The sequence below is a fragment of the Leptonychotes weddellii genome, chromosome 10, assembly GCF_054177405.1.
Source record: "Leptonychotes weddellii isolate Sample4059 chromosome 10, ASM5417740v2, whole genome shotgun sequence".
Classification (NCBI taxonomy): Eukaryota; Metazoa; Chordata; class Mammalia; order Carnivora; family Phocidae; genus Leptonychotes; species Leptonychotes weddellii.
Genome location: NC_138378.1, coordinates 100,209,050 through 100,223,839, shown reverse-complemented (window position 1 = coordinate 100,223,839; position 14,790 = coordinate 100,209,050). Strand labels below are relative to the sequence as shown.

The window sequence follows — 14,790 nt, the reverse complement described above, 5'->3', positions numbered from 1 at the left end:
CAGAAAGGAAAGGAGGCAAGCTAGAAAATGGCCCAAATTTTGAATATGCTCCCCAAACTATACCTAATCCACCAGCAGAGGATGAAAGCCTTACCGGCCCAAGGTGTTCAATCACAACCTCCAACCAATCATTAGCTAAGCACTAAGCAATGCAGACACAAAGGTGAACTCTAGAAAGCCAAATTATAAGAAATTTTGAAAAGCTGAGGAGATACATCAGTAGCCACAATTTTGGGAGGGGTAAATTCTGCATATAGGGCCAACAAAGTTACTCAAAAAAAAAAAAAAAGTGAATGAAGAACGAATGAAACAACCGCCACCACCCCTACCACCTGTAGAAAATTTTAATAAAACCAGAATCAAGTTGCTATAATACATGATTTTAAGAGTCCAGTTTTAAGAAAAAATTATGAACCACAAATACAAGAAAGTGTAACACATTCTCAGGGGAAAAAGAAAAAAAAAAAGTAGCCAGTAGAAGCTGTATCCACATGGGACCAGATTTAGCAAAGACTTCAAAATAATTATTATATGTTCAAAAAAATCAAGGAAACCATGCTTTAAAAAGTTAAAATATGGCAATGACTAAATAAGTAGTAAATATCAACAAAGAAATGCAAGCTATTAAAAAGAACTAAATGGAAATTTTAGAGTTGAAAAGTATAGCAAATGAAATTAAAATTTACTAGATGGTCTGAAAATATTACATAAAGAAGCTGTGAAATTAAAGATAAAATAAATCATCAATCTGTAGAGAGAAAAAAAAAGACCTGAAGAAAAAAGAACAGAGCACTGGAGACTTGTAGACAACATCAAACATACCAGGATGCATACAACAGGAGTCCCAAAAAGAGGTACAGTAAAACTAGTAGAAGAAATAATGGCTGAAAACTTTCCAAATTTCATGAAAAACATTAATCTACAGTTCCAAGAGACTCAACAACCCAAAGTAGAATAAGCACAAAGAGATACCCATCTAGATACACTGTAATAAAACTGATGAAAGTCAAAGACATGGAGAAAATCTTAAAAGCAGCAAAAGGAAAATGACTCATTACTTGCAGGATAGTGTTTTCAACAAATGGTACTGGAATAACTGAATAACCATAAAAAAAAAAAAAAAGGTGAACTTAGATCTTTACCTCATACCACATACAAGAATTAACTCAAATTGGGTAACAGACATATCTATAAGAGCTAAAATAACAACACTTCTGGAACAGGGGTCAGCAACAATCTTTTTAAAGGGTCCACAAAGTAAATAATAAATATTTTCGGTATTGAGTGCCATACAATCTCCATAACTACTCAACTGTCACTGTAAAGAGAAAGCAGCCACAGGTGATATGTAAATGAGTGGGTGTGGATGGCTATGTTCCAATAAAACATTTACAATAACAAGTTGTGGGCCAGATGTGGTCCGCAGAGGGTAGTTTGCTGATTCCTATTCAAGAAGAGAAAATCTCTGTGACCCTGAATCAAACAAAGATTTCTTAAATACACCAAAAGCTAAATCCACACAAGAAAAAAATGATAAAATGAATTCATCAAAAACTTTTGCTCTTCAACAAAGCAAAATAACCTGTATCTAGAATACGTCAAATCTCTTACAACTCAGTAAAAAGACAAATTATCAAATTTAAACTAGGGCAAAATATATGAACAGACATTACACAAGAGAAGACATACAAATGACTAATAACAACACTGAAAAGTTGCTCAACATCATGAGTCACTGGAAAGATGCAAATTAACACCAAATGAGGTTACACTATACATCGATCAGAATGGTTGTAATCAAAAAGACTAACAATAACAGGTATTGGCCAGAATAGAGAGAAACTAGAACCCTCACGCATTGCTGCTGGAATATAAAATGGTGCCATCACTTTAGAAAATAGTTTGGCAGTTTCTGAAAGAGTTAAAACATAGATTTATAGGACCCAGCCACATCATTCCTAAGTATCTATTCAAGAGAAATGAAAACATATGTTCACAAAAAGACTTGTATAAGAATCTTTATAACATTATTCCTACTAGCCAAAAATGGAAGTGACCTAAATGTCCATCAACTGGTGAATGGATAAACAAAATATGGTATATTCACATAATGTAATAACTATGGCAATAAAAAGGAATGAACTATTGATATATACTACAACATGGATGAACCTCAAAAACAGTATGCTAAGGGAAAAGGATAGATAGATAGATACAAAAGACATTTCATATGATTCCATTCATATGAAATTTCCAGAAAATATAAATCTACAGAGACAGAAATCAGATAAATGGTTGCTTAAGAATCAGAGTCAGAGGGGCGCCTGGGTGGCTCAGTCGATTAAGCTTCTGCCTTCGGCTAAGGTCATGATCCCAGGGTCCTGGAATGGAGCCCCGCGTCAGGCTCCCTGCTCAGCAGGGAGTCTGTATCCCCCTCTCCATCTGCCTCTCCCCCAGATCGTGCTCTCTCTTTCTCCCAAATAAATAAATAAAATCTTAAAAAAAAAATTGAGAGTCAGAGCCAGAACTGCCCTCAAATGCACACAAGGTTTCTTTTTTTGTGTAATGAAAATATTCTCAAACTAGATTATGAGAATGATTGCACAACTCTATAAATTTAACTAAGAATCACTGAGTTGTACTCTTATGTGAGTGAATTTTATAGGATGTAAATCATATTTCAATAGAGCTGTTAAAAGAAAAAAAAAAAGAAAATCCACCTTTGCCCCTTGCAAACTGTGCTACCTGCAGCAGGTTACCTAAAACTACCCTAAGCCTCAACTGGTCATTAGTAGAAATAGAGTTAATAATACTTACCTTGCTTACAAGGCTCTTATGAGCACTTCAGTAATGTAGAGGAAAGTTTTATCTCTTCCTTTTCTGTCCTATACCTTAAACCATACTGCAGAAAATTAATATATCCAAGATGTGTAACAGACTAAAAAGAACTGAAATCCCAGAACCATGAGAGGAACACTCCCTTTAAAAACAAATATTACTATATCACCAATACTCTTGAAGGCACAGCGCATTAAAAATCTACATTCTAGTATCTGAGGACCTTGACTGAGGCCACAATCAGAAAAGAAAAGTAAAATTTTAAGATCTAATACAAACACAAGATATAAGAAGCGTTAGAACGGCATTTAATTGAGTCAGAAACTTATGGCAGCCTCGAATTGGAAAAAGAGGAATGGGAATCTTGCAGGAGAATTAACCTAGCAGGTCTGTTGCGGCAATTTTTAGAAGGGGCTGCTTGTAAAGACTAGCCCTTGGCTCTTACATTGTTCCTTCCTTACGTTGATTAAGGCTGTTTTACCCACTTGGGACACCGTACCAGTTAACCTGGATTGTAAACAAAATGATAATGGCAAACACCCACTTTCCTTCTGAGAGTCTAGAATTTCAGTAGCTGGGGCTATTTAGGCAGGCAGAGAGTCCCTACATTATCAGCCCCCAATCAAAATCCTGGATTTTGAATCTTAAAGCAGGCTTCCCTGGCCAGAAAAATTGCACATGTGTTACACTGGTGGAGGAAGCACATTCTATTCAGCCCATCCTATGAGAGAGAGAATGTTGGAAGCCTCCACCTGGATCCCTCCAGATTCTGCCTGGTGTGTCCTTTTCCCTTGCTGGTCCTCTTGTGTATCCTATCTTTTCCAATAAACCATAACCATGAATAAACTGTGAGTCCTTCTAATGAACCTTCAAATGTAAGGCTGGTGGTGGAACCCTTGAAACAGGTGTTAAAGGCAAAGTGGCATAAAGGAATCATAACTGCAGAGTTTTAGGGGAGCCTTATAAAAAATAATTTCTCATCTTTTCTTTCTGATCAAATTCACCTTCAGACCACAGAGACATGCATATAGACTTTGTACAGAATACTTTCACTCACTATAAGAAAGAACAAACTAAAAAGATCCAGAAAACATCAGGCAGAACCAAAGAACTGGGGAAGGAGGAAAAGAGAGGGAAAACGGGGAGGCAAGCTAGCTGTCAATGACAACTCAGATTAAGATTTAAGTCATTATATGGGCGCCTGGGTGGCTCCGTCATTAAGTGTCTGCCTTTGGCTCAGGTCATGATCCCAGGGTCCTGGGACTGAGTCCCACATCGGGCTCCCTGCTTGGCGGGAAGCCTGCTTCTCCCTCTCCCACTCCCCCTGCTTCTGTTCCCTCTCTCGCTATCTCTCGCTCTGCTGAAAAATAAATAAAATCTAAAAATAAATAAATAAATAAATAAATAAATAAATAAATAAATAAAATCTTTAAAAATATTTAAGTCATTATAAGTCTTTGCTGTTTCATCAGTTAAGTGAATCTAATCAGATTACCAAAATGAACTTCAAAGGTTATGTATCTTTCTTAATTTCCATTTGAGTAAGAATACTGAGAAAAAAGGTTTACACAAGGGCAGGCATATTTCAGGTACTACTCAACCACCTGAAGCAAAATAATCTTATCACAAATTGGTTAAGCTTGCTGTCAAAATTATGAATTCCCATATTTTATTAAGAACAAGTCAACATTTCCATGCCCTATATTCCCTTAAACTTATACCTATTTCTGGCTTTACCATCTCTGATAATGGCACATTATTAGGCCTTTCACTCCTGCATGCTCTTAAAATCATGTTACTCCGCAGACAGAAACATTTACCAAGTTCTGTAGATTCTAACCTTCCAATGTCTCCCACTATCTGCTCAGTTTGCTACCCATCTGCCACTGCCTTAGTTCAAAGCCCCATGATTTCTTTACTAAACTATTTCTAACAATCTTTTCCAACTCTAATCCATCCTGCACTGTACCATCACACAGTCAAGGAGTAATATTTGGGACACCTGGCTGGCTTAGTCGGTAGAGCATGCGACTCTTGATCTCAGGGTCGTGAGTTCAAGCCCCACACTGGACATGGAACCTACTTAAAAGAAAAGAAAAAAAGAGTAATATGCTTATGATTTCAAGTTCTAACCATGTCCTTCCTTTGACGAGGAACTTTTACTAGCTCTATACCAATCACAGAATAAAATACAAATATCTTACAATGATATTCAATGACCTCTATAAAATGGTCCCAACCTACTGTTCCAACTTCCAAATCCTGCCTCTCTTACTCTGTGTTTCTACAGGTCACCTACCCAAATGCCTCCAGCTCCAGGTTAGTATTATATATGCATTAAAAGTTGGATAAGGTATAAGATAACAGGAAGTGGTAGGAATAATATCCAATTAAAAATATTCATATATAAAGAAAACTTTTCTAACTATACAGGCCAAACAAAAAACATCTACAGACATACCTCAGTTACTAGGCAAGCCTTTTTGCAACTTCCTTAAGCTAAGGTAAATAGCTTTCCGTTCTTAAGCCCCAGGTTTTCCTACTCCTATACTTTCTATTTACAGAACTCCCTTTCCCACAGAAACCTGCCCCACTTTGTGAAAATTACAGCCATCTTCAAAGTCCACTCAAATGCTATGTATGCCAGGAAGCCACTTATATGCTCCCCTAAGTTTATCTCTCTGCTCCCACATCCCCTTTTTGGGATCCCATAGACTCTTCAACTGCACTTAATACATTTTGGAATTATATTACATCTAATTATATACATTTTTTATCTTTCTTTTTTTTTAAATGATTTTATTTATTTATTTGACAGAGAGAGAGAGACAGGGAGAGAGGGAACACAAGCAGTGGGAGCAGGAGAGGGAGAAGCAGGCTCCCCGCTGAGCAGGGAGCCCGATGAGGGACTCGATCCCAGGACCCTGGCAGACGCCCAACAACTGAGTCACCCAGGCACCCCACATTTTTTATCTTTCTTACCAGGCTATATGCTGAGGAAATACACAATGTTTGCTTATTTTTCTATTCCCCATCATTCCTTGCACACAGGTTAGTACAGTTAAGTATCTCTGTAACATTTGAAAAATGCATATTAACCAAAATTTTTAAAACTTGACAGGAAATGTCTTAAACCACCTGCTCAGCAGAAAGCCTGATTCTCCCTCTCCCACTCCCCCTGCTTGTGTTCCCTCTCTCGTTGTGTCTCTGTCAGGTAAATTAAAAAAAAATCTTAAAAAAAAAAAAAAACTTAAGGGAGGAGAATTGCCATTAGGGGGACAAAATGAGTTTTGTTTGCTAGCCTACCTAATTATTCCCCATATATAATAAAATACATTATTTGTGACTTAAAGAAACATCATAAAAGAAGTCTCTAGTGTGTTCCTGAGGTGGTGGTAAAGAATTCCTTTCTCAACCCAAAATAGCAAGTACTAGAACATAATAAAATCAGAGCTATAAACTAGTAAAAAGTTCTTCAGAGAGAGGGAAAATGATATAGGTCAGAAACTCAGATCTACTTTAAGAAAGAAAGCACATTAGAGAAGAAATAAAGATAAAATAACATCTTTAGTTTATTTCATTTGATTTTTCTTATTCTTAATTGATCCAAGAGATAACAATTTCTTCAAAAACTAATAGTAACAATATGTTGTAATTATAGCTTATGAATGACTGCAGTGTTATCAGGAACAGGAAGGACAAACTGGAAATACTGTAAGGTACTTGCACTATCTGTGAAGCAGTATAGTGTTATTTTAAAGTGCACTTGGATTAGTTGCAAATGCATGTTGTAAACCTTACAGCAACCACTAAAAAAGGTTTTTAAAAAAAGTACTATAATTGATATGCTGAGAGGAAAAAAATGGAATCATTAAAATGCTCAATTAAAACCACAGAAAGCAGAATAACAGAAAACAAAAAAGAAATAAAGAACACGGGCAGTAAGTACAAAGCAGTAACAAATATGACAGATATTAATCCAATTATATCAATAATCCTTTAATAGGTGAATGGATAAACTGTGAACATCTATAAAATAGAATATTCTTCAGCAATAAAGAGAAATAAGCTATCAAGCCAAAAAAAGATATGGAGGAATATTGAAAGTATATTATTAAGTTAAAGAAGCCAACCTGAAAAGGCTGCATACTGTACGATCCCAATTATATGACATTCCAGAAACTATATGACTATATACTATGGAGATAGTAAAAAGGTAAATGGCTACCAGGGGATGGTTGGGGGGAATGAAAGGGGAGAGGATGAACAGGAAGAGTACAGGGGATTTTTAGGACAGTGAAATGATTCTGTATGGTACTATAATGGTAGATAACAAGGACTTCCGGCATTTGGTAAAACCCATAAATTATGTAACACAAAAAGGGAACCCTAATCAAACTATGGACCTAGTTATTAATAACGTATCAATATTTCTTCATCAACTGTAACAAATGTACCATACTAATGCAAGATATTAAGAACAGGAAAAACTGTTCAGTTAATAGTACTTAATACCATACAAAGCCATAGTAGTGTTCTCACTCAGGTAACTCAAACATATAATCAATATGGATAAACACAAGAATTACAAGACTGCAGCTTAACAATCTGGGTAAACTGCATAAAATCAAGTTGTTGTTTTTTAATAATAGTCTAAGTACTCCAAGAGTTATCAAATCCTAACCACACTGAATTTGTAAGATTGGCTAGAACCTAAAGCAGAAGATGGAACATATTTAAATACACTGTACTGTACTTTCAAGTTGTCTATGTTCCAAAATATTAGCAGTAACAGAAAGTATTAAATGGCTAAGAAGAAAATGATGATACTTTCATAGTGAACATGAATGGTTTTATAGTGCCATATTTCTCAGTGAAACATTTTCAAAGTTACTAAAGCATCCTATGTACTCTGCACATTTTTCTGAACAAAAATAGTGAAGTTGAGGTAAAGGAACTGTTTTATATCTGGACTGTGATGAATATATACAACTCTGAATTTGTCAATACTCATAGAATTCTATGCCTTAAAGAGTACATTTTACTGCATATAAATTACCCAAAACAATTAATTAAAATTTTAAACTGTAACAAACAGTAAATGGGAATGATACAGAGAGAGGAATATGTGGGGGGATGTTAAAGGTAACTGAACAAGAAAAAAGAAGGGCTGGGATCCAATGCTATTAATCTTCAGAGTTAACTAGTTTTTTTTTTTCAAGATAGATGGTTTCTATATATCCTAACTTAACTCTCTCAATACAATTATAAGCGATGTAAAAATTATTATGCATTTCAATAATAAAAATAATATATGGAAAAAAAGATCGGAATAAAGTATGTAAGACATGATCTCTTGTTTACATGTTTTAATTTACACAAATAAGTATCTGTACATATAAATCTTATATAGATAATATAAACATATAAGCACATATATGTTAGTATATACATAACAATGTTTACTATCAAATGAACACTGGTTGAGGGGAAGCAGGGAGGCTTTAACTCTTCATTTTATACTTCTTGATGCTGTTTACATTTTCAAACCATGTACAGTACTGTACAAGTATTTTTTTAATGTCAATAGGGTTAACTAAGCAAGGAGATTATGGGTCATTTTATGTTTTCTCTCTTATACTACTCATTATTTCTTTTAAAAGTTCTAATGAATATTATTTTTTAAATCTGTTTAAGATAACACATAGAATTATAAATAATACCTTAGGTATTATTTATACCTACCTTAGCTAGGATTTCCAGGCAAAATATTCAAAGTGTCACTGGCTACTTTGTAGCCAAGTATGAGAAGGTAAAAAAAGAAAAACATGAGCTTTGAGGAATTACAAGCAGAATTTAAAGGAAATATTTCTAAACAAGAGTTGCTTGGTTGGAAAATAGCTGTTTCTCGTCACTAGCCTCTACAGATAGCAAGATTGTCAAAGAAACAACATGAAGACAAAGATCAAATCCAGAGTACTGCCAATAAATCATGGGCTCACAATCATCAAATCAAAAATTCATCTGTAAAATCCTTAGGTATTTAATTTAAAAAATCTGTAATGACTATAGTGAAAAAAATGAAAGAAAAGTTAGAAAATTAAATGGTCAAATGATTAAAGCATTATACAGACATACTCTAGAAAGTTCTACGTATATTCAATAAAAAGAAGTAAAAATGACATGAAAATATGTCTATAATATGAAACACAGTTAGAACATTTGACCTCATTTTGGGAAAAAATTTAATATTTAATAATGGGAAGATCATTATTAATTCATTCAAAAATTAATTACGGGAATCCTTTTGTGTACCAGGTCCTGAGCTGGGCACAGAAAGTACAGTAAAAACAAGCTGTCCTCAGGCAGGGAGCAGGTAGGGGACTACCAAGGAAGGGGGACATATGCAGGCAATCACCAAAAGAGCTATTTAATTACAGTGGTACTATGGTAAGCTATCTTCAAGTATAATCCCTGAAAATTCCTCCCACTTCTGAATGCCCATGTCACCCCTCCCATCAAAAGTAGAATCTCTTTCTCCCTCCCCTTGAACCTAGCCTTGCAACTTACAGTGAGGAGAATGCGGCCTAAGTAACACTGTGCCAGTTCCAAACCCAGATATTAAGATGCCTGAAAATTTCTAGTTTTGCTTTCTTGCTGCCCTCAACTGCCATGTACCTCATGATAGTCCACGCCTATCTGAGGAGAGGGATACCATATGAAGAGAGAGGCCCTGAAGGACAAATGACAACAGGTGAGATGGAGAGCACCGAGACAAGAACGAAGGTGCTTCAGTAGACAACCAGCATCGCAGCCCCAGACAAGAAGTGAGGGTGCCCTAGAGCCTTCAGCCTAGGTCAGCTTGCTTCAACTGGCAGCAGATGGAACACAGACCTGTTGTCACCACTCACCCCTGACCAAATTTCTAGTTCACAGAGTCATAAGCAAAAAACATAGGCACTTTGAGGTGATTTGTTATGCTACAATACGTGAGATAAAAAGTGGTGCCTGGAAAGGGTACTACTGGAACAGAAACCTAAAACACTGGCTTTGAGGACACTGAGGCAGGCAGAAGCTGGAAGGGTGAGAAGGAGACAGGGAACTGCCAGAGCAGTAAGGAAACAGCCACACAAGGCCAGAAGAAAAGGGGCCCATATTATATATGGGCAGAACAATCAGCAGAATGATCACAGGTATAATAACTTGGGACATTAAAAATATACCTAGTGAACCTATTATAGATCTAGCTAGGATTTCCAGGCAAAATATTCAAAGTGTCACTGGCTACTTTGTAGCCAAGTATGAGAAGGTAAAAAAAGAAAACATGAGCTTTGAGGAATTACAAGCAGAATTTAAAGGAAATATTTCTAAACAAGAGTTGCTTGGTTGGAAAATAGCTGTTTCTCATCACTAGCCTCTACAGATAGCAAGATTGTCAAAGAAACAACATGAAGACAAAGATCAAATCCAGAGTACTGCCAATAAATCATGGGCTCACAATCATCAAATCAAAAATTCATCTGTAAAATCCTTTATTAAGACCACAGAAAGACTTAATAAGATCAGGCTTACATTCTCTCTCAGGTAGGCAAAAGAGCTTCCAAGAACCTTACAGGACCCTATACTGGGATCCAAAGTAGAGAGAGTCCTGTCACTCACTGAACTGTGTGGGTGTGACTATTGCCTAATGGGATGCACTTATAATCTGATATACAGAAAACCCACAATGTTTAATGGAGTTCTACCAGTTTAGACTAAAATAAACACTGTTCCAAATGAAAAGAGGCTTTTAAGTTTTCAAACTGTCACATACATGAAGCAGACAGAAATGAATACTCAGGTGTAAACAAGGCCCATTTCATGGAGAAGTAAAAATGAGTCAGCAAGTAGAGCCAAGAGCCTAAAAGACCAAGCCCCAAGAGCTCGGAAAAGTAAGGAATTATGAAGCCACTACTACAAGTCAAAACAAGCCCTAATCAAAGAACATTCTCTGTTCCCTGACTAGATTTCAGAATTGCTTTGGATCACAGGCTACTATATGCCTCCCATTCTTTCACGCTCCACAGCGATTATCTATTGTGTGGTTAAGAATTCCTGTCTCAGGGCGCCTGGGTGGCTCAGGTGGTTAAGCCGTCTGCCTTCGGCTCAGGTCATGATCCCAGGGTCCTGGGATCGAGCTCCTTGTCAGGCTCCCTGCTCAGCGGAGAGCCTGCTTCTCCCTCTGCTGCTCCCTCTGCCACTCCCCCTGCCTGTGCTCGACCACTGTCAAATAAATAAATAAAATCTTTAAAAACAATTTTTTTTAAAATTCCTGTCTCAAAATTGTATATGGAGTGAATGGCAGGTGGGGTAAAACTTGTCTTCTTAGTTCACACGTATCCAAATCAAGAAGAGCTGTACCCAGAAAGCCTCATCCACATCATGACCTAATGCAGGATACGTGTAGGGGGAGAGGATGAACAGGAAGAGTACAGGGGATTTTTAGGACAGTGAAATGATTCTGTATGGTACTATACAGAACTTTGAACCTGAGGTCCTAACTGAATGAGATTTCTGGGCATCTTAGGAGGACTGAGTACTGCATGGTGGAGAGACACTGAATTGTCCATCAGAAGAACTGTGACATAGTCCATCTGCAAAGATGGCTACCAACAATTCCTCCTATTCCTGAATATACACATGCTACTCCTCCCATCAAGAAGTGGAATCTAATTCGCCTTCCCTTAAACCTTGGCTAATACTGTGTTCTGCTTTTAAAAAGAGAATGTGATAAAAATGATGCTGTGTAGTTTCAGGCCGAGGCCTTAAGAGACAGAGAACTTTTGTTTTTGTTCTCTGGTTACCCTAAATCACCACGTAAAGAAAAGCAGGCTATCCTTCTAGAGAGAAGCCAAGAAGAGAGAAAAGCCCTGGTTGATGAACAAACAGACCATCTAGAGAAGAAATGAGGTGTCTCAACTAAAAGCTAACACCAAGGCCATCTTGGATCCATTAGCCTCATTCAACTTACTTCAGTCAACATCTCATGGACCAAAGCAAGGTGTCCCCTGCCCAAACTCCTGACCTAAAATTTGTAAGCAATAATTTTTAGAGTAATGGTTGTGATTTTAAACCACTAAGTTTTGGAGCAATCTCTCACACAGTAATGGATAACTAATACAGGTAGTGAGTGCAGCAAAGACTACAAAGGAAAAGTACTGGGTACTTTCAAAAAGTCAGTATTAGAGATGCAAGTGTAATCTGGGAGAGAGGGAAGATCTCTTGAGAAGTGATATATTTAATAGTGGTTATTTAACACTATTTAACAGAGGGGGAATTATGAACAGGAATTTTGGTTGATTTTAAGTTACTATTTTCCTAAATTTTCAACATTACACGTTTTACTTTTGAAATAACAAAAATATTATTTTGTTAAAACTTCCTTAAGGATATTGTTGGCTTTCTTAAGTCTAAAATATATTTTCTCATGACAAAATATGCAAATATTTCAAGAAATAACAAAAGTTTTATATTATTCTATGTAATTGAAGAATGGAATGTCCTGATTATACAAGCATTCCAGGAAATAAACAGCATATATTGGTTTAACAATTTCTGAAGGATTAGAATGTGGTAAAACACAATTAACCTAAAATTATACTGCTTATAATTTAATATCACACTGATATTTTGGAAACATCTTCAGGTTTACACAATGCATCACAGTTACCATTGTGAATAGTTGTGGAATGAGAGAAGTTAAATAACTCTCTCATAACAGAATTAGGAGTAGAAATGGTCCAAAAAGAGTGCCATAATAGACTAAAACCAACAAGGAAAAATTAAATAGTAGTAACTAAGGGTTAAAAAGAAACCACAAAAGTACAAGAGAGAAAATAATCCAACTTAACTGTAGGAAAAAGCCTTGGGCTTTAGCTGGCCACAAATGTATTAGCCAATAGCAAGTAAGCCATATCAACATGAAAAATGTCAATGTGATCTTGGACTTCATTAATACATTTAATTAACAAATATTTACTGTAAACCTATATAATACACCATGTATTTTACTAAGAGAATATAATGACAAGATCCAGGGAAGGAATAATCTCACCATATTTAGAACTAGTCAAACTATATATGGAATATTAAGTCCATGTAAAGGAAATGGATGAAAAAATTAGGAGCGCCTGGGTGGCTCAGTCATTAAGCATCTGCCTTTGGCTCAGGTCATGATCCCGGGGTCCTGGGATTGAGTCCCGCATCAGGCTCCTCACTCTGCTGGAAGCCTGCTTCTCCCTCTCCCACTCCCCCTGCTCGTGTTCCCTCTCTCGCTGTATCTATCTCTGTCAAATGAATAAATAAAATCTTTAAAAGAAAAAATTAGACATATGTGACCTACAAAAGGAAGACTTTCTAATTTGAATACTGCCCTAAAAGAAGAAAACTCTTTAAAAAATTCATTTTACAAAATAAATTAATGACTACTATGAAATGGGCATTGTGCTAGGCAGTGGGATACAAGTGGAGAATAAAATAGGTATTGTCCCTGTCCGCATCCTACTTAATAGTCGTATGAGCATCCTACCACTGGAAGACCTTTAGCAAGTACCAATAACAATAATCTGCCAAGCATATCATAAAAAATATTCAGGTACTTTGCATAAGGATGAAATAAATGAGCTCCAATGTTACTTCCAAATCTAAAATTTTATGATTACTTACTTATAGCATAAAAAATGTTATTCTGAGATAAATGTCTAATGAATAAAAGGCAGACACACACACACACACCCCACTCACATACACACAGAGGTTTTTAAAACATTATCACCTAATAAAAAACCATGTCAATTCACATGTTCAGCCTTTATAGGCAAACTACTCAAAACCAACTTCAATCCACATTAGAAACATCCAATCTCAAATTTTTACATCATTTCAAATAGTAAAATTTTTTAGAAGATTTTTTTATTTTTAAGTAATCTCTACACCCAATGTAGGGCTCAAAATCACAACACTGAGATTGAGAGTTGCAGGCTCTACTGACTAAGCCAGCCATCCCTCAAATAACAAAAATTTTTTTTAAATCTCTTTATCCTAATGATTATTTTACCCAGTGAAAATAATTCCAAAGAAATTAATACTTATGATTTCTCTGGGATTTCTTATATTAATCAATATACCTTTCCATGGCTTTAGCTGTATAAGGCAAATGCATTTCAATACTGTGTTCATCTTCATCTGTCTGCAGAGACATGCGTTCAAACATTCCTGTCTTCCATAGTTCTCCGTAAACTAAAGAGATTTCAAAATATAGTAAAACAGATATATTAATGTATATCCTTATTCTGTGAGACTCCATTCAGTAACAAAAAACTACATGCTTTGGCAAGAGACAGAAGTACCACAGAATATTTTCCTTCATTTTTATCTTTAAAAAAGAAGAAAAAACTAGCTTTTTACATACCAAACAAAGCACTAATACATGTGATGACTACTCAGCATTTTCGTATGTTACACAGTTATATAAAAATAATCATTTAAAATGTTCATCAATTCTTTTTATTACATCTAATTACCTCTGGGGCTAAGCTTTTTCTTGACTTAAGCAGCACATGCCAACAAGAACACAGTTGATTAGAACTCCTAGTAAAACATGGCAAAGCCACTGCTCTACCTACTCGTGAGGTTAATGATACAGTTTTTAAGTTTTGTTTTGTTTTATAACAAAATCTATGGGATTATTATTTCCCATCTCAGATGTCTGCCATACAAAGAACAGAAAATTCCTATTAAGCATGCTATTTTCCTCAAAATTAAAAATTAAGCTTCTGGATGTGGTATATATATACAATGGAATATTATGCAGCCATCAAAAGGAATGAGATCTTGCCATTTGCAACGACGTGGATGGAACTGGAGGGTATTATGTTGAGTGAAATAAGTCAAACAGAGAAAGACATGTATCAT

The 14,790-nt window shown here is 35.9% G+C and overlaps 1 protein-coding gene across 2 annotated transcripts in view; it reads right to left on the bottom strand.

The window, feature by feature from the left end:
* The window catches only part of MEMO1 (mediator of cell motility 1), a 107,123-nt gene that overhangs the window by 24,021 nt on the left and 68,312 nt on the right, over positions 1–14,790 (bottom strand). Inside the window, exon 1 of one of the 2 annotated variants that reach the window (XM_081796976.1) lies at positions 14,004–14,197. The exons of the other annotated variant lie outside the window; for it this stretch is intronic. Coding sequence (XP_081653102.1) covers positions 14,004–14,182 — 179 coding nt within the window. The 5' untranslated portion in view covers positions 14,183–14,197. Of the gene's footprint in view, positions 1–14,003; positions 14,198–14,790 lie in introns of those variants that run through there. 2 annotated transcript variants of the gene reach the window in all.